This window comes from Dipodomys merriami, unplaced genomic scaffold, assembly GCF_024711535.1.
Source record: "Dipodomys merriami isolate MVZ:Mamm:240054 unplaced genomic scaffold, mDipMer1.0.p SCAF_9, whole genome shotgun sequence".
Classification (NCBI taxonomy): Eukaryota; Metazoa; Chordata; class Mammalia; order Rodentia; family Heteromyidae; genus Dipodomys; species Dipodomys merriami.
The window spans coordinates 14,494,223-14,518,429 of NW_027206512.1; the positions used below are offsets into that span (position 1 = coordinate 14,494,223).

The following is a 24,207-nucleotide window of genomic DNA, read 5'->3' on the forward strand; positions in this document are numbered from 1 at the left end:
TAGCAAGGAGCTTCCAACAGCTAAAGCAAATGAGGTAAAAAATGTTTCAATTTTGTTTATCCAATTTTGTCATCACTTAGACATACAGACAGTCACTTACTTGGGCTAGAATTGCTTTGATTTAACAAAAGAAATGGTAAGCCATCTTAAAAGCAAGGCTGAGGTGTTCTTCAGTGTAGTGCAGACCTGAGCGCGGAGTGTTACATTTCTCTTCTAGGGAGCTCAGTGGACATGTTGTATGCTTTTGCAAATTGCTCTGGATTGGACTTGATTTTTGGGCTAAATGCTTTACTGAGGAATGCAGATATGCATTGGAACAGCTCGAATGCTAAGCTGCTTCTGGACTATTGCTCATCCAAGGGATACAACATTTCCTGGGAACTGGGCAATGGTAAGCACTCCTGGGAACATTTCACTAATAAGGGGATTCCCCATTGGCATGTTTACTCCTATTTATGATATTGTTCTAAAAATATGTATAAGATACATATTAATTGAACCAAATAAGAGTTTTCATTGACATATTGTGACTTAAAATATTAGTAAATAATTCTTCCATGTTCTCAGCAATGAAACTCTTGGCATGGTATATGGTAAAACACCCTTATATGCCTAGAAGCTGTTGCTAATTCCAGCTTATTTATTGTTATTCTCATGATTATTGTTATTATTGCATCAGGCCCTTCCCACTTTAAAAATGTTTATTTTGAGGCAGGGTTTCTAAGTTTTCCTCGCTGGCATTGAACTTGCTTTCCTCCTGTTCAAGCTTTTCAATAGCTGAAATTACAGGTGTGTGCCTCCAGGCCCAGTTTATGTTAGTTTTTGAGATGAGAAAAACTACTGGAGCCAGCAACTTCCCTAGCTCCCAGGTTCCCTTGAGATTTTCAGTCTCTTAAGCCCATTATGTTTGGCAGACTGGGCTCAGCAAAGCTGGAGTAATTAATTTGATTTTACTCCTCACTTCCTCTTTCTTTCTCAAGTTGTCAGTTAACTCAACCACCCCATGTCAACCTAGCTCAAGCTAGCAGAAAGTTTCCAGTCTAGAATCTCACCCGGCTCAAGCTCCTGGGGGTCTTCCTCTTCACACCTATTTTGCAAAGAATTAAGCCACATTTATTCAAAATATTAAATTGCCCTTCTATATATCAGCCAAGAAAACTGAATATAAAGTGGGAAAATGAAATTCAGTCATTTAATAAGTACACACAACATCTTCCAAGTATTCTTGTGAGCATTCCATGATTAAATGTTTTTGTTCTGAATATTCTTTTTTTTAAAGTAAATTAGGTTACTAAATACTAGATATAGGCTATTTCCCAACCATCCACTGGTTTAATATACTCATTATTAACTTCACCTTGGTAAATGTCCCTCCTCACACCAAGGTACATAATTAAAATTCTCAGTTTTTTCTGGAGTATCTTTTTTGTAATTGAGGATTTTTTCCTGACTGGATGACGAAGTTTTTATAATTTGGAAAATGTTTGTAACCTGTTTGCTTTTAAATAATACTTTTTTAAGATTGTGTAGGTACATGATGAGTGTGAGAATTGCTGTCTTTCAGAACCTAACAGTTTCTGGAAGAAGTCTGGTATTTTCATCGATGGATTACAGTTAGGAGAAGATTTTATTGAGTTGCATAAACTTCTAGGGAAGTCCACTTTCAAAAATGCGAAACTTTATGGTCCTGATGTTGGTCAGCCACGGGGAAAGACAGTTAAGTTGCTAAGGAGGTAAGAGCTAGAGGATGCAGAACCACATGTCTTGAATGTTCCTGGCTAGGTGCTGGTGGCTTACTTCTGTAATCCTAGCTACTCAGGAGGATGAGACCTGGAGAACTGAGGTCTGAAGCCAGTCTAAGAAACTTCATGTCTATGTAACTAGCAAAATGCTGGACTGGTGCCCAAGTGATAGAGCACCAGTCATGAGCAAGAAAGCTGAGCACAATTCCCTGAGTTCAAGCCCCAGTACCAGCACATAAATAAATGAATAAATAAATAAATTAACAAACAAATATTTCTCTGGTGGAGCGTCTCCAACAGTCCACTATTATTAAACACATTGCTTCCTGACTATGTGGTTTAACAAAAAGAGCACAGGCTCAGAAAAGTAGGGATTCTGGGGCTGAGGGCATCTGTGATTAGTGTGTTTGTGTGATCTTAACACAATAATCAGCCATTTCTAGGGGAAAGTCTTGTATAAATGTTGTTCTTGACTATGAAGATTGCATGATAGCATTAATGGATTTTTTTTTTTTTAGTTTCCTGAAAGCTGGTGGGGAAGTGATTGATTCAGTCACTTGGCATCAGTAAGTATATTGTTGGTTCTTTAAGCCTTGTTGCCAGCTTTTAAAAAAGTTATTCCTCTTAACTATTAGATTTATAGTTCAAGTAAGAAATGAGTAGTATCTCAAGCATCATTATGCTCAGAGTTTAATATTAACAGAATAAAAATTTAATGTTATTTTAAGTAATGGGGAAGTTTCCATAAAGATCAAAGTACTCTGCCAATATAACTTATGGAATGTAAAAGTACATAAAGACTGCTTGCTGAAGAGCCAGGAGTGTCTGTACTTAGGGATGCCTTTTATTTTCGTGTGTGTGCCAGTACTGGGGCTTGAACTCAGATCCTCAAGCTCTCCTTTAGCTCTGTTGCTCAAGACTGTCACTGTATCACTTGAGCCATGCCTCCATTTCTAGCTTTTTGATGATTAATTGGAGACAAGAATCTCATGGACTTTTATGCCTAGGCTGGCTTCAAACCACAATCCTCAACCCCCCACAATCCACAGTGGCTAGGATCACAGGTATGAGCCACCAGCACTCGGCATGCTGTCTCTTCTTAAGGCAGAGAATTGCCTTCTAGTTATGTGGGCAGTACTGTCTTTTCCCATATCTCTCTTCTATCATTGGTCCCTCCCTAGTAGCACTTCTGCCCTTTATTATTATTGTTGTTATTCCTAATAAGGGCAAGAAAGTTAAGAAGGAGAACAGAGTTAGTGATTGATTGACAATCAGAAATTAAACGTGATTATTTTTTTCTGAATAACTTAGCTACTATCTGAATGGACGCATTGCTACCAAAGAAGATTTCATAAACCCTGATGTTCTGGATACTTTTATTTTATCTGTGCAAAAAATTTTCCAGGTAATGATCTTCAAAATTTTTTCATGTAAAAAGATCTTTATTTTATAGTTTAGTTCTATGTTATATATATATATATATATACACACACACACACATATATATATATACACAATAGTTCTAAGTTATATATCATATATAGTATAAATATCATATAAACATGTATATCATATATAATATATCATGTATATTATATAATTTTGAAGAACAAGCACTGTCTTATGCTCCCTTGGTTTTCTCCTCAGCATTGGATATTATCCATGTATATTGATTAGAAATTTAAAGTTCTTCCATTAGACTTGCAGTAGAATTAACTGTCACAAACCATGGTGTTAGATTTATTTATATTCCTTCTGTGCCTTGGCATTTTGATTTAACACAACTAGCCTAAGATCTAAATAACAGTGAACAGTGTTCATAACAGTAGAAGATGGGAACATGTGGATTCGAATGCTTTGGGTCTTCCCCAGCACAGCCAGTCAGCATGTTTGCAGTTACCATGGCAACTTTCCTGGTCCACAGGTGGTTGAGGAGACCAGACCCAGCAAGAAGGTCTGGTTAGGAGAAACCAGCTCTGCATATGGGGGTGGAGCACCACTGCTGTCCAACACCTTTGCAGCTGGCTTCATGTGAGTCACATGGGCCTGGCCCTGGGCTCAGATGTCCCTCTTCTCCATTTCTTTGTCAGTCTCATGACCACACACTCACCTTACCCTTTGTGTCAAAAACTAGATCAATGACAGTTTTGATGGCTGAGCCCAAAGTTTGGTGCCAGATTTTGTCAGAAAATAAAGTTCCAAAGCCTCTTAGACATATTTAAGAAGTTTTTGTTTGTTAGTTGGGGCCTCTAAGAATGCCACCTACTCTGCATTAGTCAGCTTTCTGTCCTCTGAGGAGCTCATTGTTAGTCAGGCATGTTGGTGTACACCTATAATCCCAGTACTTGAGAGGCAGAAGCAGAATTTCAGGCCAGCCTAGGATCTCTATCTCATTATCTATCTATCTATCTATCTATCTATCTATCTATCTATCTATCTATCTATCTATATCTGTCTGTCTGTCTGTCTGTCTACCTACCTACCTACCTACCTGCGAATCTGTCTATCTAGATATAGATATATCTCCTAGGCTAGCTTGGAATTCATAGTTATACATACATGGGTATAGATAGATAGATAGATAGATAGATAGATAGATAGATAGATAGATAGATAGAGAAAAAGGACATTGATATACCTTTAGCAAGAGATCTATCTATGCTCTTTAGCTTGAGATCTATCTCTAGCTAGAGATCTCTGGCCTGGTAAATGAGGCGGCAAAGAAGGAAGGAGGAAGAAAGGAAAGAAGGAAGGAAGAGGGCTGGGAAGGTGGCTCAGTGGTAAAGTGCTTGCCTTACATGCATGAGGCACTAGATTCGATTCCTCAGCACCACATAAGCAGAAAAAGCCAAAAGTGGCACTGTGGCTCAAGTGGTAGAGCGCTAGCCTTGAGCTGAAGAGCTGAAGGACAGTGCCCAGGCCCAGAGTTCAGGCCACACAACCGGCAAAAAAAAAAAAAAAAAAAAAAGGAGGAAAGAAGGGAGGAAAAGAAGAAAGGAGGAAGGGAAGAAGAGAAGAAGGAAGGAAGGGGCAGGCTTTGGATCTGAGGATACTTGTGTATGTAGCTGTATTATAGATTCCCAAGAAGTTTGAAGCCTAAAGTAGATTAGGTCACACCAGAGCAGCTTACCAATAAAGTTAAAGATTTACTAAATCACCTCATTACTCTTTGATTGCATTGAGTTGATGGCTTTAAACTACTGGTTTACTTAAGTCAGTACTCAATTTTCTTAGTACTTTTAATCCATAGATTTTTCTCCTCAATTTGTGTTGAGATTATCTTCTTTCCTCTCCTCTTCACATTGTCTCCCCGCCATTCTTATTGCCATAAATTTAGACTAAAGCAGCAATCTTTTATGCTCATGGGGGTATGAGGAATAGATGTTTTACCATTGATCGACATAGCAAGGGGAGAAGGCAAAAGGGAAAATGATTTAATTGTGGTTCTATTTAGTTCACATTTTGACTCTGTTGACTGCAACCTTCTTTTACACAGAGCGTGTATGTTGGGGGTGGGGGTGGTGATATGGGGAGAGCAAACTGGAGGATTAAGAATTGTCTATGAGGGTGAGGATTTGTCTACTTAGCTTTGTATAGTTGCCCTGAAAGGAACTCCTAGATTAAGAGTCTTCTAGAACTTCTTACTTTACCAAAATGTAGAAAGATGTAGAGGCATGGGGCTTTGTGCACAGGTCACCATTTCATTTAGATGGCTTATTCATAATTAATCCTAACTTCCTGTCAAGTCCTTCCACACAGATGAACACGTTTATGTATAAGTAGAACTGAGTGATTGTTGCTTTCAAATCTGAATAATTGGTGTCATTGTGTCACAGGTGGCTGGATAAATTGGGCCTGTCAGGCCAAATGGGCATAGAGGTGGTGATGAGGCAGGTGCTCTTTGGAGCTGGGAACTACCACTTGGTGGATGAAAACTTCAAACCACTACCTGTAAGTGACCATTCTTTTTCTGTTTCTGTGACTAGCTGAAAGGAAGCTAAGGACCCCTCCTACAGGTAGGTCATGCCTCCCTATAGAGAGCTCAATCTTGGAAGTCAAAAGGGCCCTTAGAGATCAGCATTTTTGTATTTTAAGAGAAAAAAATAGCCAGGGATAACCTTCATAATATAGCCCATTTGAGCCAGGCACTGGTAGCTCACATCTGTAATCCTAGCTACTTAGGAGCCTGAGATCTGAGGATCACAGTTCAAAGCCAGCCTGGGCAGGAAACTCTGTGAAACTCTTATCTCAAATAAACCACCAGAAAGCTAGAAGTGAAAATGTGGTTCTAGTAACTAGTCTTGAGCAAGACAATCTCAGGAACAGCACCCAGGCTACCCCGGGACCAACACACACACACACACACACACACACACACACACACACACACACACACACACACACACACACACACACACACACACACACACACACACACACACACACACACACACACACACACACACACACACACACACACACACAGACACAGACACACACACACACACACACACACACACATGATATATAGTCCATTTGGAGCATGGTGTAAAATTTTTAAAAAGGGATAATTTGAAATTTTGTGACTCATTTTACAAGATAACAAACAAAAAATGTTCTACAAAGAAAATCTGAATTAAAATTGCATTTGGGTGCAGTGGTGCATGCCTATAATTACAGCCCTTGGGGAATGAATCAGGAGGGTAGAGTTTATGGCTCATTTAGACAAAGTAGCAAGTTTTGAGGCCAGTCTGGGGTACATAGCAAGACCTTGTCTAAAATACAAAAGCTAAAGTTGCTGCTGTTTTATCTAAAGCTTCAAACATTTTATGTCATGAAACTGTAATGTTTTTTGTTTTTTGTTTTTTTGTTGTTGTTTGTTTTTTTGGGGGGTCCAGTGATGGGGCCTGAACTCTGAGCCTGGGCGCTGTCCCTCAGCTCTTCAGCTCAAGGCTAGCACTCTACCACTTGAGCCACAGCGCCACTTCTGGCTTTTTTCTTTTTGCTTATGTGGTGCTTAAGAATCGAACCCAGGGCCTTATGCATGCAAGGCAAGTGCTCTACCACTGAGCCACCTTCCCAGCCCCTGTTTTTTTATTTTTATTTTTATTTTTATTTTTCGCAATAAGATCTCACTATGTAGCCCAGGCTGGTCTGGAATTTTCTGTTTTATTATTATTTTTGTAACAAAATCTCACTATGTAATCCAGCTTGATCTACAACCAGCAGTCAGGCTGGCTTTGAACTCTCAGGTCTCATACCTCCTCCTTGAGTTATGGAGTAGGCATATACCACAACACTAGTTAGGAAATGATTGTTTATTTAACTTTACAACAAGCCAGTACCATCTAAGTTTTTTCTTTGTTGTTGTTGGTGGTGTTTTTGTTTTGTTTTGTTTGTTTGTCGGTCGTGGGGCCTGAACTCTGGCCTGAGCACTGTCCCTCAGCTCTTCAGCTCAAGGCTACTTGAGACACAGTACCACTTCCAGCTTTTTCTGCTTATGTGGTGCTGAGGAATCAAACCCAGGGCCTCATGCATGCGAGGCAAGTGCTCTACCACTAAGCCACCTTCCCAGCCCTCATCTATGTTTTTATTTAATCACCGTAAGAATGGGCTATTTTGTCAATAATATTAAAAGTATTTTTGAAGCAAATCTTACGTCTTCCCTATTTCCTACCTTTGGTAATAAGCCTTTTACTCAAAATGCCACCTGAAAGATACATAAGTCTAAAAATTTAAGGTATAGATGGAGCCCTAAGAAGTATGAGCTTATAGTCTAAAGAGTACTTGAAGATATCTGTTCAAACAATAACTCTTAAAGGAATCACTTGAATATAGTCAATGTTTTTCATTTTCTTATTGTCTGAAATATCATTATAGTTGATCATTCAAATTAGAATTCAAATTAGAGTTTGATCTGTCTCCTAAGTATTCATCTCCCTTTATTCATTTATAAAAACAGGTATTTTTCTATGTTGTTTCCCATAGTCTAGAATTTGCTAGATTTATTCCTATTGTCTCATTTGTCAGGATCCCCTATCCACTGTGTTTCTTGTGACTAGTAGTTAGAAATCTGGGGGGAGGGTTGTCAATAATTTTTCACAGATGATATATACTATGTTCTATCAAAACTGTATTTTTGTCTCAGTTTTTGATCTCTTGTTTTCAGTTCAAAATGTCAACTTCATCTTGCCACCTCTTCCATTCTTCTTCTCTCCCTCTATGCCAGTTCTACCCAGCCTTCTCAAGTTACCTGGCTCCATTTTCATATATGTACATTTATTATGACTATATTTGTCCACCCTTCCTCTCTCCATTATTCTGTTCCTGCTATCCTTAAGCTCTACCCCTCAGTCTTCTTTTTTTAATCTTGATAGCTAGTGATGAGGGTCACCTCATTCATTACTTTTGAGAAAACTATAAGGAAGTTGTTTCTTAGGTAGAAATTTAATTTCAAAAAGTTGTCTTTGTGTGTGTGGGTAAGTGCATGTGTCTTAAAAGTTCTGCTTTAAGTTTTGCTTTGAATCCTTGGATTAAAGAACACTGAGCATATTTAAACCCTCTGAGCAGTGGCTGGATCTTAAAATCTACCTTCTAGTGGCTAGTGCCCTCTGAATCACAGAAAAAGGGTCCTCTGGGCATAAAAAGCAGCAAACAAGATACTTCCCTCAGGTTCATGAAGATCACATGCATAAAGCAATTTAATTCCCCTACAAGTAACAGTCACACTATTTGTATGGCCATTATTTACCAGGTGTGTTTATAAAATAATAAGGAATAAGTAAAGACCTGTTTTTCCCTCCCCTTCTCAACTACCACAATAGGATTATTGGCTGTCTCTTCTGTTCAAGCAACTGGTGGGCACCAAGGTATTCATGGCAAGTGTGAAAGGCAAAGACAAGAGCAAACTACGAGTGTACCTTCACTGCACAAATACCAACCAGTGAGTACCAGGGGCACCCTGGCCAGCCAGCCAGCTTTGATCTGGAAGCGCATGGCGACCTATCTGAATGGCATGACACCCTGCTGCTGTCTGTCTATTCACTGGGCCTCAGCAGAGGCATTGTTCATTTTCCTTTTTGTATTCATTTCGTATTATTATAATATGATATCAGAATCTAACTTCAAAAAACACTGCTTAAATAATGGCATTTGCAGTCCAACAACATGTTTATATAGTGTCGTAGTTGTCATAATCAAGGATAGGAATAAATCCTGAGTTTTAGTAAATAAGATGGGTTACCACATGACAGAAACAGCTATATTTGAATAGTTAATTCATCAAAGGACTGTGAGTAAATGTAAAAATGAATGAGTTACTATGACTAAACAGTGATAAGATATGAGACTTTTTTTGGGGGGGGGTCGGTCATGGGGCCTGAACGCTAGGTCTGGGCGCTGTCCCTCAGCTCTTCAGCTCAAGGCTAGCGCTCCACCATTTGAGTCATAGCACCACTTCCAGCTTTTTCTGCTTATGTGGTGCTGAGGAATGGAAACCAGGGCCTCTTGCATGCAAGGCAAGTGCTCTACCACTGAGCCGCCTTCTCAGCCCTTATAAGACTATTTTTATCTCCTTGTATCATATGTGATAAATTTATTAAGGGAAAAGAAAAAAATCAGAGCATTCTAGTTTTTAGAATGGAGAGACCAGCATTTTGCAGCTCTGCCCTTTGGCTTTAGATACCAGAACAACTTCTTATACTTCATGGAGTTTCTCTCCTTCTTAGTTTGAATTTGTCATTCCTGATAGGGTGACACTAAAATACTATTCCTACCTAAAAAGCCACCTAGCATTCTCTACTTCTGGGGCCTGAAAATTCTTTTTTTTTTGGACGGGGGGTCCAGTCGTGGGGTCTGTACTCTGGGCCTGGGCGCTGTCCCTCAGTCCTTCAGCTCAAGGCTAGTGCTCTACCACTTGAGCCACAGCACCACTTCCAGCTTTTTTCTTTTTGCTTAATTGGTGCTGAAGAATCAAACCCAGGGCCTCAGGCATGCAAGGCAGGTAAGTGCTCTACCACTGAGCCACCTTCCCAGCCCCTGAAAATTCTTAATAGGGACCCCCCCCAAGGGTAGGAGAATGTTTTGAATGGATGAATTCTGAAATGTGTCAATATATATTTTTGTTGTTGTTTCAGTCTTTTTATGAGACTAACAATAGCTCCTGCTTCATGGTTTATAGCTTGAATTTCCCTCAGTCCACAAATTTTACTTTTTACCATTAAGACTTCTTAAACTTAAAACTAGATGGTCTAGCTGGCTTCTAGGAACTCTGCCTGGAAAAACAGCAAAGAGCTCAGAGCTCTGGCTCTGAGAGTGATGGTGTGCGGAGCAGCTTTCTATTGTTTTCAAAATAGGAGTGCTGAATATTTAAAGAGATCTATTATTTAAAGGATCTATTATTATTATTATTATTGATATCAACACTTAATATCTATGACTGCACTCACCTTCAAGCACTTCAGAACAGTTCAGAACTGCAGAAACAGTTTGATTTAATTAGTCTTTTTTCTTGTAGCCCAAGGTATCGAGAAGGAGATTTAACTCTCTATGCCCTAAATCTCTACAATGTCACCAAGCGCTTGCAGCTACCAGATCAGTTATTTAACAAACAAGTGGATAAGTACCTTTTCAAACCTTCAGGACCTGACGGATTGCTTTCCAAGTGAGTCTTTTGCATTAGCACGTGTGTGTGTGTGTGTGTGTGTGTGTGTGTGTGTGAGTGTGTGAGTGTGTGCATGTGCACACGGATGTGCATTTTAAATGTCCTATAGATTTATTGGTGGTTTTTATGATAGAGACTTTTTCAAAAAGGGAGGCAAAGAAACAACAACCCACAAACAAAAAAGCAACTATTTCAAGTTCTAATCAATTTAACACCCAGGAAATATATTTATACATACTTATTAATTCAAATATAACAAGCTGAGAGTCCAAAGCACAGTCTGTCCATTATCTTAAAAGATAACCTACCTTTTAAAATAACTTATAGAACAGAGTCCACTTACATTTAGATGATTTTTCTTGGAAAAGACAATAGTTCTTAGTAATACAGTCACCAAATCAAAGCATCATCATACATAATTGCTAATAAGGGCATAGTAATACAATACCATTGGAGGTAAGCTAGGTGTGAGGCTCTTACAGTAACTGAAGTCACATTTTTTTTGTTGTTGTTGTTGGGCGTGGAGCTTGGGTATTGTTCCTGAGCTCTTCTACCACTTAAGCCACAACACCACTTCTGGTTTTCTGGTGGTTATTTGGAGATCAGAGTCTCATGGATTTTCCTTCCCAGGCTGGCTTTGAACTGTGATCCTCAGATAGCCTCCTGAGTAGCTAGGATTATAGGCGTGAGCCACTGGTGCCTGTCTTGAGTCATTTTGTTTTTTTTATTTTTTATTTTTTTTACTGTTACATTAGTAGTGGTGATATGCAATGGAGTAACATTTACATTTATCAGGTAGTAAGTACATTTCTTTCATAGAGTGTCAGTTGTCCTTCATTCTCTCCCATTCCCTCCTCATCTCCACCCACGAGTTGCATAGTTCACTTTCATCAATGTCCAGTGTGCTCCTCTGCTGCACGTCTTCAGCCTTTGTCCTCGGATTCTGTGCCCTCCCCCCACTCTCCTACAGATATGCACGTGAATATCACTGTATATCAGGTAAAGAATACAGTCATCAGAAAAAGAAAAAAACAAATGAAGAAAAAAGTCCTTTGTTTCCATCTTTGGAGTTCATTTCAGAATGCATACTATTTTATATACATATGGAGAGGCACTTGGGTATTGCATCTTTGTGATTCTCTCCTAAGACTTGTATGTGAGAATCTAGAATCCTGTGTCATTTATTATATCCCAGTGCATTTTAGATCTAACTTCCACATATCAGAGAGAACATGCACCATTTGTCTCTGATCGAATCACTTAATGTGATTAGTTCTAGTTCTATCCATTTCCCTGCAAATGACATTATTTTATTCTTTCTAGTGGATGTATAAAATTCCATTGTATATAGGTACCACATCTTTTTGATCCATTCATTTATTGTGGGGCACCTGGGTTGTTTCCATATCTTACCTATTATGAATAGTGTGTCAATTAACATGGACATGCAGCTGTCCTTATTATATCCTGGCTCATGATGCTCAGGGTAGATGCCAAGGACTGGTATGACTGAGTCGTAGGGAGGGTCTATGTTTAGTTTTGAGGAACCTCCAGAGTGGTTTACATTCTTACCAGCAGTGCAGTAGGGTTCCTGTTTCCCTACATCCCTGCCCACATTTGTTGTCCTAATTCAGAATAGTCAGTCTAAGTGGGGTAAGATGGTATCTCAGGGTTGTTTTGATTTGCATTTCCTTTATGGCCAGGGATGATGAGCATTTCTTTATGTGACTCTTTGTCATTCTTACTTCTGAGAAGTCTCTTCTTAGCTCCCTTGCCCATTTAGCAATTGGTGTATTAAGTTTGGAAGGGTTTAGTTTCTTGAGCTCCTTGTATATAGTGGTAAGTGGCCTTTGTCTGATGTATTGTTGGTAAAGACCTTTCCCCAATTGGTTGGTTGTCTTCCTAGTTTGGAAGCTATGTCCTCAGCTGTGCAGAAACTTTTTATTTTAATGTAGTCCCACTTGTTGAGTTTCTCTCCTATCTGCTGTGCCCCTGTGACTCTATTTAGGAAGTTCCCTTCTATACCTATAAGTTCTAATGTTTCTCCTACTCTATCTTGCAGTAGTTTCAGAGTTTCAGGTCTGACATTGAGGGTTTTGATCTACTTTGAATTCATGTTAGTGCATGGTGATAGGCAGGGATCCACTTTTAGTTTTCTGCATATAGCTGTGCAGTTTTCCCAATTCCATTAATTGAAGAAGACTTTTTTTTACAATTATGTCTTTGGCTCCTTTGTCAAATATCAGATGATTTTAAGTATGTGTTTTTATTTCTGAGTCTTCTAATCTGTTCCATTGGTCTTTGGGTCTATTTTTGAGTCAATACCAAACTGTTTTTGTTATTATGGCTCTGTAGTAGAGTTTGAAATCTGGCATTGTGATACCATCCGCATTGCCTCTTTTGCCTAGAATTGCTTTGGCTATTCTAGGTCTTTTGTTATTTCATATGAATTTGTGGATTGTTTTCTCAATCTCAGTAAAGAACGTCATTGGGATTTTGATGGGGATTGCATTGAATTTGTATATTGTTTTTGCACTATGACTATTTTCAAAATATTGATTCTACCTATCCATGAACATGGAAGATATTTCCATTTCCTGGTGTCCTCTTTGATTTATTTCCTTAGATTTTAATAGTTTCACTACAAAGATCTTTTACATCTTTGGTTAGGTTAATTCATAGTTTTTGTTTTGTTTTTGTATTTGTTTGATTTCCCTTTTTTGCTTGTGCATGGCTGGCATACAGAAAGGATACTGCTTTTTATGGGTTAATTTTATTTCCTGCTACTTTGCTGAAGTAGTTGATCAACTCTCGGAGTTTGGGGGTGGATTTTTTTTATCTTTGATGTATAAGATCATGTCATTTGCAAATAGGGATAGTTTAATTTCTTCTTTCCCTATGTGAATCCCTTTTGTGTCCTTTTCTTGCCTTATTACTCTGGCTAATAATTCCAGAACTGTATTGAAAAGGAGTGGAGAGAGTGGACATCCTTCCCTTTTTCCTGATATTAGGGGAATTAGTTTTAGTTTTTCCCCATTTAGTATTGGACTGTTGGTCTGTCACATATAAACTCTGTCACATATAAACTTTATTGTTTTTAGTAATGTTCCCTCTATTTCTAGTTCTCCAAAACTTAATATGGATATTGCATTTTGTCAAAGGCTTTTTCTGCCTTTGAGATGATCATATGGTTCTTGTTCTTGGCTTTGTTGATGTGGTGAATGCAAATGCATATGTTAAACCAGCCTTGCATCTGAGGGAATGAAGCCTACTTGTTCATAATGTATGATTTTTTATTTGTTTTTGGATTCTGTCAGCTAATATTTTACTGAAGAGCCTTGCATCTATGTTCATCAGAGAAATTGGTCTGCAGGTTTTTTTTTTGTTTTTTTTTTTTTAATTGTATTTTATTTTATTTGAGAACATACTGTACAGGGGGGCTACAATTACATGGGCAGGATAATGCATACATTTCTTACCAAGCATTGCAGCCTCCTCCTTTGTTTACCCTTCACTTCCCTTCCCCGCCTCCCCCCTCCCCCCACCCAATTTTACCCCCCTCCCCCCACCCAATGATACCCCCCTCCCCCCCCACACCGACATTGTAAAGCTGGTTTTGACATGACATTTTGTACTTCTCATTGTTGCAACAGGTCCACCTGAATCCTTAAACGACTTGTTTGTCCCCATCTCCTCCACATGTTATACTGACATCAAATATAGTGAAAGCGGGGGTTACACTGTGGGGGAGGGACATACAAAGCAACAAAGAAATAATCTTATAAATGCGTTAGAAACACATGCATGAAAGAAACGAAAACATTAAAATACATATTTAAGGGTTCATTTTCCTAACATCACATTATCTGAGCTTTTCCGCTTGACTCATACCTATACTAGATATTGCAAATAAGGGAAACCATGGGACCTATGCTTCTTTGGGCCTGGCTTACTTCACTTAATATAATTTTTTCCAAACCTTTCCATTTCCTAACAAATGGGGAAATGTCATTCTTTCTGATGGAGGCATAGAATTCCATTGTGTATATATACCACATTTTCTTGATCCATTCATCTACTGAGGGGCATCTGGGTTGGTTCCATATCTTAGCTATGGTAAATAATGCTGCAATAAACATAGTTGTGCTGGTAGCTTTAGTGTGGTCTTGTTTGTAAACATTTGGGTAAATGCCCAAAAGTGGGATTGCTGGATCATAGGGGAGATCTATGTGAAGTCTTCTGAGGAACCTCCATACTGCTTTCCAAAGTGGTTGAACAAGTTTACATTCCCACCAACAATGAAGTAAGGTTCCTTTCTGTCCACATCCCTTCCAGCATCTGTTGTTATTAGAGTTCTTGATTTTTGCTGTTCTAACTGGAGTGAGGTGATATCTCAATGTTGTTTTGATTTGCATTTCTTTTATGGCTAGGGATGTTGAACATTTCTTCATGTGTCTATTGGCCATCCTTGTTTCTTCTTCAGAGAAGCTTCTCTTTAAGTCTTTCGCCCACTTATTTATTGGGCAGTTGATTCTTTGAGGATTTGTTGTTGGGTAGTTTAATTTTTTGAGTTCCAAGTATATTTTAGATATGAGACCCTTGTCTGTTGTATGGCTAGTAAAGATCTTCTCCCAATCGGTGGGCTTTCTATTGATCTTGCCAGCTATGTCATTTGCCCTGCAGAAGCTCTGCAATCTTATGCAATCCCATTTGTCCAACCTTTCTTTGATTTGTTGTGTTTCCGGGTCTCTATTCAGAAAATTTCGACCTGAGCCAAGGAGACCTAGGGTTTCTCCTATTCCATCCTGTAATGTTTTCAGAGTGTCTGCTTTGAGTTCAAGGTCTTTGATCCATTTGGAGTTGATTCTGGTACAGGGTGATATATAAGGATCTAGCTTTAGTTTTCTACATGTAGTTAACCAATTTTGCCAGCACCATTTACTGAAGAGGCTGTCTTTCTTCCATTCTATTGTTTTAGCTTCCTTATCCAAGATTAGATGGCTATAGGTCTGTAGGTTCATTTCTGGGTTTTCAATTCTATTCCATTGGTCCTGAGGTCTGTTCTTATGCCAATACCAAGCTGTTTTGATTACTATGGCTTTATAGTAGAGTTTGAAATTTGGTATTGATATTCCTCCAGCAGTGTTCTTTCCGTTGAGGAGCGTTTTTGCTATTCGGGGTCTTTTATTGTTCCATATGAATTTTTGGATTGCCTCCTCTATTTCCTTGAAGAATGAGGGTGGAATTTTGATAGGTATCGCGTTGAATTTGTAGATAGCCTTGGGAAGTATTGCCATTTTCACGATGTTAATCTTGCCAATCCAGGAGCATGGGAGGTTTTGCCATTTTTTAAGTTCTGTGTTGATTTCCTTTTTCAAGATTTTAAAGTTTTCATCATAGAGGTCCTTCACTTCTTTGGTTAAGTTAATTCCTAGGTATTTTATTTTTTGTGGGGCTATTACAAATGGAGTTGCTTTCCTAATTTCAGCCACACTTTTCTCATTGTTGGCATATAGAAAAGCCATTGATTTTTGGGGGTTAATTTTATAACCTGCTACTTTGCCAAAGTTTTGAATCAGCTTGAGTAATTTGGGAGTGGAGTCTATGGGATTCTTTAAATACAAGATCATGTCATCTGCAAAGAGGGAGAGTTTTATTTCTTCTTTCCCTATTTGGATTCCCTTTATGTCTGCATCTTGTCTTATTGCTGTAGCTAGGCATTCTAATACTAGATTGAAGAGAAGTGGAGAGAGTGGGCATCCTTGTCTTGTTCCTGAGTTAAGAGGAAATGGCTTTAGTTTTTCACCATTGAGTATAATGCTGGCTGTAGGTTTGTCATATACAGCCTTTATTGTATTGAGGAATGTTCCATGGATTCCTAATTTTTCCAGAACCTTCATCATAAAGGGGTGTTGGATCTTGTCAAATGCTTTTTCTGCATCTATTGAGATAACCATGTGGTTCTTATTCTTGCTCCTGTTGATGTGATGAATAATATTAATTGATTTGCGTATATTGAACCAGCTTTGCATCCCTGAAATGAATCCTGTTTGATCATGGTGTATGATTTTTTGGATGAATTGTTGAAGTCGATTGGCCAAAATTTTGTTGAGAAGTTTTGCATCAATGTTCATCAAAGAAATGGGTCTATAGTTCTCTTTCTTTGATGAGTCCCTGCCTGGTTTTGGGATGAGGGTTATGATGGCTTCATAGAATGTGTTCGGTAGTGAGCTTTCTCTTTCAATTTCATTGAAGAGTTGGAGGAGTATTGGTGTGAGCTCTGCTTTGAAGGCCTTGTAAAATTCCGCTGTAAAACCATCTGGTCCTGGACTTTTCTTAGCTGGGAGGTCTCTTATTGCTGTTTCTATTTCAATGCTTGATATGGGCCTGTTAAGCTGGTTTAACTCATCTTGGTTTAGTTTTGGCATGTCAATATTTGCTAGGAAAAGGTCCATTTCTGTCAAGTTCTCAAACTTATTAGCATAAAGTTTTGAGAAGTATCCCCTAATAATGTTCTGAATCTTGGTTGTTTCCGTGGTGATGTTTCCATTCTCATCTCTGAGTTTATTAATTTGGGTGTGTTCTCTCCTTTTTCTGATAAGGTTTGCTAAGGGTCTGTCAATTTTGTTAAGTTTTTCGAAGAACCAACTCTTTGTTTTGTTGATTCTTTCTATAGTTTTTTTGGATTCTAATTCATTTAATTCTGATTTAATTTTGATTATTTCTTTCCGTCTACTGGATTGGGGTTTATCTTGCTGCTCTTTTTCAAGGAGGTTTAGATGTGTCATTAAATTGTTAGTTTCCGATCTCTCCAATTTGTTGATGTAGGAGCTCAGAGCTATAAACTTGCCTCTGAGGACTGCCTTTGCTGTGTCCCAGAGGAGCTGGTAATTTGTGTGTTCATTTTTGTTGAATATCATGAACATTTGAATTTCCTTTCTAATCTCTTCCATGACCCACTCATGATTCAGCAGTGTGTTGTTCAGCCTCCATGTGATACCGGACTTTCTTTGGTGGCTTTTGGTGTTGAGTTCTAATTTTATTCCCTTGTGGTCAGAGAGAATGCAAGGTATAACTTCAATGTTTCTGAATTTAGACAAGTTTGCTTTGTGGCCTAAAATGTGGTCTATTTTAGAAAACGTTCCATGTGCTGCTGAGAAGAACGTGTATTCTGATGCTGCTGGGTGAAATGTTCGGTAAATGTCTGTTAAGTCTAGTTGATCTATGCAGCTGTTTAGATCTGCGGTTTCTCTGTTGAGTTTTTGCTGAGTTGATCTATCTAGTGGGGAGAGTGGTGTGTTAAAATCCCCAACAATTAATGTCTTTGGATCTATATGGGATTTGAGGGAAAGTAGTGTTTCTTTGATAAATTTGGGTGCTCCATTGTTTGGCGAATAGATATTTAGAATTGTAATATCCTCCTGAAGGAGAGATCCTTTAATTAGTATGTAGCGACCTTCTTTATCTCTTCTCACGAATTTTAGTTTGAAGTCTATTTTATCTGATATTAGGATAGCAACTCCCGCCTGTTTATGAGGGCCGTTTGCTTGGTAGATTTTGTTCCAGCCTTTAACTTTGAAAATATGTTTGTTTTTATGGGCAAGATGTGACTCCTGCAGGCAGCAGATAGAGGGGTCTTGTTTTTTAATCCAACTAGATAGTCTATGTCGCTTAATTGGAGAGTTCAGTCCGTTAACGTTAAGAGATAGGACTGAGAGGTATTTGGGGGTTCCTGCCATGTTATCCACCTTCTTGGGGGCTGTGAAAACTGGGTTCTTCCTAAGGTTCTTGGATTCTCAGTTTGGGTGCAGTTTCTTGGCCTTTGTTGCGTTCTTGTTGGTTTTCTATGTGTAGGACATCTTTAAGAATCTTTTGCAGGGCTGGTTTGGTGGAGATGTATTGTTTCAATTTTTCTTTGCTATGGAAGGTTTTTATTTGGCCTTCAGTTATGAAGGAGAGTTTAGCTGGGTACAGTATTCTTGGTTGATAGTTGTTTGTTTTTAGGGCATGGCATACGTCATTCCAGGCTCTTCTTGCTTTGATTGTCTCTGCTGAGAAATCTGAGGTAATTCTAATTGGTTTCCCTTTATAGGTGATTAACCTTTTCTCCTTGACAGCTTTAAGGATCTTTTCCTTGGTCTGGGTTGATCCTGTGTGGATTATAATGTGACGGTGGGATGTCCTATTCTGGTCTGGTCTATTTGGGGTTCTAAAAGCTTCTTGTATCTGAATAGGCCTATCTTTTTGTATGTTTGGGAAGTTCTCTGCTAGGATCCTGTTAAACAAATTTCCTAGACCATTAACTTCTGTTTCTAGGTGCTCCTCTACACCCATTATCCTTAGATTGGGCCTTCTGATGGTGTCTTCCAGGTGTTGGATAGACCTATCATATTTCTTGGACTTGTCTTGGATGGTTGTATGTTCTTTCTCTATAATATCTAGGCTGTCTTCAATCCCTGAGATTCGATCTTCTGCATGGTCTAACCTGCTGTCAAGACTCTCTACTTTGTTTTTTATCTCTTTTCCTTCTAATTGGTCAGCTTTGATGGCTTCAAGTTCTTTGTTGAAGCTCTGTTTTAGGTCTTGTATGATTTTCTTTACTTCCTTAATTTGGTGTTCAGTGTTTGTTCTCAAATCACTTAGTTGATTGGTTATGGTTTCTTTGGACTCCCATTCCTTCTGTTGGGTTCCATTCAGCATTCCCTTTGTGGTCTCCCTGACTTCCTTCAGCTCTTTGTTAATGGATTCCATGAATGTCTTTAGTGATCTTTGTGTATTCTCTACCTGGTCTCTTAATTCGTGAATTACTCTTTGATTAGTTTCCTCCCTTCTGTGGGATTCCTGCAGTTCTCTTTGAGTGTTCTCTGCCTGCTCACGCCATTCCTTCCTTTCTCTTTGAGTATTCTCAAGTTGTTCACGCAAATCCTGTATCAGTTTTTGAGAAGCTTCCTCACGCTTATGATATTCCTGTATAAACTTCTGGGATGCCTCCTCTCTCTCCCTATCACGCTCATACAGAGTCCTTTGTACATTGTCAAACTTCTCATTTATCATGTTTGCTATTAGTGTTTGTAGAGGTATTTGGGAACTCTCCTCTGGATTATTCTTTATCTGTTCTAATCCCTGATTATCAAGGTTGGGAATTGAGATACCCGAATTTGCCATTTTTCTTGTGTTTTTCCGGCTTACTCGGCCCATTTGAGATAAAGATTGCACCAGTTTTGTGCTAGAACACTATCTTAAGGCAACCATCAACCAAAGTTTGCATTTGTACAGTCAATAGTCTACAGATACAATCTAGTTCAACAGATACATCTATTCAACATCAAAGGACTATATGTTAAAGGACTTCGAACCGCAGAAAAGAATTTGGAAAACCAGAAATTATTAGGATTAGGGAGAGATGTGGGTAAAAAATAGGAATAGATTGGTGTGGGGAGGCACAGGGAGAGTTAACTATGTCCTAATCACAGTGCAGGAAATGAGTTGGGTAGGATGCAAGTAGAGAGAGAGAGAAAAAGAAGAGACGGAAAGGGGAATAAAGAGAGACCAGAAAAAGAATAGAAATGTAAAAATTAATGTTATTATAGAGGTTAAAAGACCGTCTATTTAGAGAGGAATGTGAATATGTTCAGAGAAGGGGAGGGACATAGAGGAGATGTGAAAAGCTTTAAGGATGGGAACGGGAGAAGAAAAGATCAGAAGTTCAGTAGAGCTAGATAAAAAACAAAAAGATAATTAAGAAAGAAAGAAAAAGAGAAAGAAGACAAGAAAAGAAAGGAAAACTCTTATTCACGTATTCCTAAGATAAAAATTATAAGATGAGAAAAAAAAAAGGTTACTGGAAAACAATTATTTTTTCAGAAGAGGCAAAAATTAAAGATTAAAAAAAGTTTTAGAAGGGAAAAAATTTATATATATACATATATAAGGTAACAAAAAACAAAAAACAAGCAAAAAAAAGAAAAGAAGAAGAAGAAGAAAAAAAGAAAAAAAAAAGAAAAAGAAAAAGAAAAAAAGAAAAGAAAAAAAAGTCTTTTGATTTTTTTTTTTTGGGGGGGAGGAGGAGTGGGAAGAATCCTGTATCTCCCTTTTGTCTGCAACCAGTCTCTTGTTGGAGTCTCTGGTCAGCTTGAGGTCCTGTGGCTTGATTGGTTTTTTAAGTCGGTTGGTTGGAAGAGGCAGAAAAATGCTCTGCTTTACCCAAGATTTTGAGATCCCCCTCCCAGGTTAGTTTTCTGGGAGGGTGGTCTGCTTTGAGAGTCACAAAAGAGGGGGATGTGGTGATGAGGCTAGGTTCTGGGTAGAGTTGAGGCCTTTCAATAAACAGTAGCTTTTCCCTGGGGCTATTTTGTGATAAAGCTCACAGCGCCCAGCCTGGAGCCATTCTCAGGGTTTCTGTTTTTCAATTGATTGTCGAGGCTGCTAGAGGGAGGGGCAGCCTCTGGCTCTGGTTACCCAGTGAAGCAAGGCACTCCTGTGGCTGGCGCCTGAGCTGGGTGACTTTTCCCTGGATGGAGCTGAGTCTGGCAGGTCACTTCGCCGTTAAGTTCTTGTGACCTGCTAAATGACTCATTTTATTCCAAGGCCTGAGCTGGAGCTAGCAGCTCCTCCGAACTTTGTCGGTATCCAAGATGGAGATCACCGGTGCTGGGGGGGGAGGGGTGGCCTTCCCTCCTCTGCTCCCTGAGGAGTGAGGATGTCGGGCTTGTACTCACGCCGAGTCTTGGATCCTGGGTCGTCTCTGGTCTGCAAACAGCAGGATGAAGATGTTCGCTCCTTGTCGGTTCTTGTTGGTGTTGAGTAGAATCCGCTCGTCCGCTGCGTCTGGCTCCTTCGTCCCCGACTCTCTGTGTCTCAGGTATGTCTCCGCGGCGGTGGTCGCCGCCGGAGCGGCAGCTGCTGCGTTTCCTTGGCTTCCCCTCTCTTGTCTAACTCTCTGTCCTGTGATGACTCACTTGGTGTGATTCTCTGGCTTAGGACTGTTCACTGGAACTCTAAAACTCCTTTCTATGCGAGAGCTTGTTCAGATTCCAGCTTCTCCTCCGCCATCTTCCCGGAACTCCCGTCTGCAGGTTTTTGTTGGATTCTTACCTGGTTTTGGAACAGATGTGATATTGGTTTCACAGAATGAGTTTGGAATTTCTCCCTCTTCTATTTCATGGAAAAGCTTGAGGAGTATTAGTATTAGTTCATCTTTAAAAGTCTTCTGGAATTTAGGGGTGAATCCATCTGGCCCGGACCTTTCCTTATTGGAAGACTTCCAATTCCTTCTTCTAGCTTGTGTGTTAGTGGTTCATTTAGCTGTTTTGTATTTTCTTGGTTCAGTTTAGGTAGTTTGTATGTTTCTAAATATTCATCCATTTCTGCTAGTTTTTCCTTCTTTTGTGAGTATAGGTTTTGAAAATAGTCCTTTATAATCATTTGAATTTCTTGGATGTTTGTTAATGTTTCCTGTGGCATCTATGATCTTATTGATTTGAATTTCCAGTCTTCGTTTTTTTTTTTATTAACCTCACAAGTGCTCTGCCAATTTTATTAATTTTTCAAAAAACCATTTTTTTTGTTTCATTGATTTTATGTATAGTTTTTTTAGTTTCTATTTTGTTGATTTCTGCCCTAATCTTTGCTATCTCTCTTCATCTAGTAGTTTTAGATTTGATTTGCTCTTGTATTTTTGGCAGTTTTAATTGCATTATGTGGTTATTTACTTGAGCTGTTACTGGTTTTTTGTTTGTTTGTTTTTTGTCGGTTGTGGGGCTTGCACTCTGGGCTTGGGTGTTGTCCCTCAGCTCTTCAGCTCAAGGTGAGTGCTCTACCGCTTGAGCCACAGCACCACTTCCTGTTACTGTTTTCTTTATGTGTCTGCTTAGAGCTATAAACTTTCTCTCAGCACTCTTTTTGCTTTATCCCAGAGGTTTTCTTGTGATGTACTTTCATTAAATTGTAACATTTTCTAATTTTTTTCTTAGTTTCTTCTGTGATCTGTGTTTTATTCAGAAATGTGTATTCAGCCTCCATGTATTTGAGTAATTTCTACAGTATGTTTTGTTGTTGAGAGCTAGTTTGTTTCCACGTGGTCAGATAGGATGCAAGGAATGATGCCAATCCTCTTGTATCTGCTTACATTCTTTGTGTGAACTATGATACAATCTAATTTGGAGAATGTTCCTTGGGCTGCTGAGAAGAATGTGAATTGGGTGGTTGTTGGGTGGAATACTCTGTAGGTGTCTGTTATGTCCAGTTGGGTTATGGTGTCATTTAGTTCAGAGGCTTCTTTGCTTATCTTTTGTTTGGTTGATCTGTCCTCCTTTGGTGAGAGAAGAGTATTAAAATCTTCCACTATGATTGTGTTTGGGGCTATCTTGTTCTGTAAGTCCAAAAGTATTTGTTTAACACATTTAGGTGCTTCATTATTTGGTGCATAGATATTGACCACAGTGATTTCCTCTTAGTGGATCACTTCCTTTGTTACTATGTGATGACTTTCCTTGTATCTTTGTACTGATTTTAATGAAAAGTTTATTTTATCAGATATTAATATGATTACTTCTGCCTTCTTGCAGGATAAATTTATATGTTAGATCATTTTCCATCCCTTTACTTGGAGTTTGTTTTCTTCTTTGGCTGTGAGATGGGTCTCTTGTAGACAACAAATGGACAGATCTTGTTTTATGACCCAGTCTGCTGTTCTTTCCTTTTGATTGGGGAATTGAGTCTGTTAATGTTTAGAATTATTGTAGAGTGATGTGTCATGTTTCCTGCCATTTTCTTTTCTTTTTAAAAAAAATTTTTTTGGTCGGTCGTGGGGTTTGAACTCTGGGCTTGGGCGCTGTCCCTGTGCACTTCAGCTCAAGGCGAGCGCTCTACTGCTTGAGCCACTGCGCCACTTCTGGTTATCTAGTGGTTTTTATTGGAGATAAGAGTTCCATGGACTTTCCTGCCCGTGCTGGCTTTGAAACGCCATCCTCAGATCTCAGCCTCTCGAGTAGCTAGGATTACAGATGTGAGCCGCTGGCACCCGGCTGCCATTTTCTTTATTTCCTGTATTTTGCTACTTTCTCTTCCTATGCTTACTAAATTGGTCTTCTAGTGATTTTTGTCTAATGTGTGTCCTTGATTTTTATTGCTTTTGTCAGATTGTATACTTTACTGTATATATTCCTTTGAAACGTTTGTTTAGTGTGCATGAGTTTCTTTACTTTTTGTCAGTTTCACCATCAAATGTAAATAAATGATAGCTTCACTGGGTACACCAGTTTTGGTCAGCAGTTGTTGATCTTCAGGGCTTGGACTGAACCATTCCAGGATCTCCTTCCTTTGAGAGTTTGTGTGGAGAGATCTGCAGTGATTTTGATTTTTTTCCATATTATAGCTCTTCTTTGATTTTGCTGCATTTTAAATCAAGTCCTTGCTTTTCAGGTCTAATGTTTTTACTATGTTTCTATTTGGATCCTGTCTACTGGGGGTTCTGTATGCTTCTGTCAGGTGGGTGAGATTTTCTTTCTTAATATTGGGGAAGTGCTCTGTTATTATCTTACTGAATAGGTTTCGATGCTTTTAATATTGGATTCTTCCCCTTCATCAATCCTAACTAAATTTGATCTCTCTGTTGAGTCTGCCAATTTTTGGATTTCTCTTTGATAGGTTCTGAGTGTTTGTTTCATACCTTTGACTTTTAGTTCTAGCTCCTCTGTTTTATCCTTGACTCTTGATATTCTTCACTCCACTTCACTTATTCTGTTACCGAGGTATTCCACTGTGGTTTGCAATGTAGAAATTGAACCTTTTATGCTCCAAATT

At 38.9% G+C, this 24,207-nt stretch overlaps 1 protein-coding gene across 2 annotated transcripts in view; it reads left to right on the top strand.

Annotated features, from left to right (window-relative positions):
- Positions 1-24,207, top strand: part of Hpse (heparanase) — a 52,994-nt gene that overhangs the window by 20,767 nt on the left and 8,020 nt on the right. The window contains exons 4-12 of one of the 2 annotated variants that reach the window (XM_070013156.1): positions 218-391; positions 1,565-1,733; positions 2,261-2,308; positions 3,054-3,147; positions 3,667-3,773; positions 5,579-5,693; positions 8,567-8,685; positions 10,258-10,404; positions 23,827-23,892. In XM_070013156.1, coding sequence (XP_069869257.1) covers positions 218-391; positions 1,565-1,733; positions 2,261-2,308; positions 3,054-3,147; positions 3,667-3,773; positions 5,579-5,693; positions 8,567-8,685; positions 10,258-10,404; positions 23,827-23,892 — 1,039 coding nt within the window. The remainder of the gene's footprint in view (positions 1-217; positions 392-1,564; positions 1,734-2,260; positions 2,309-3,053; positions 3,148-3,666; positions 3,774-5,578; positions 5,694-8,566; positions 8,686-10,257; positions 10,405-23,826; positions 23,893-24,207) is intronic. The other variant, XM_070013157.1, reaches the window with a different exon arrangement.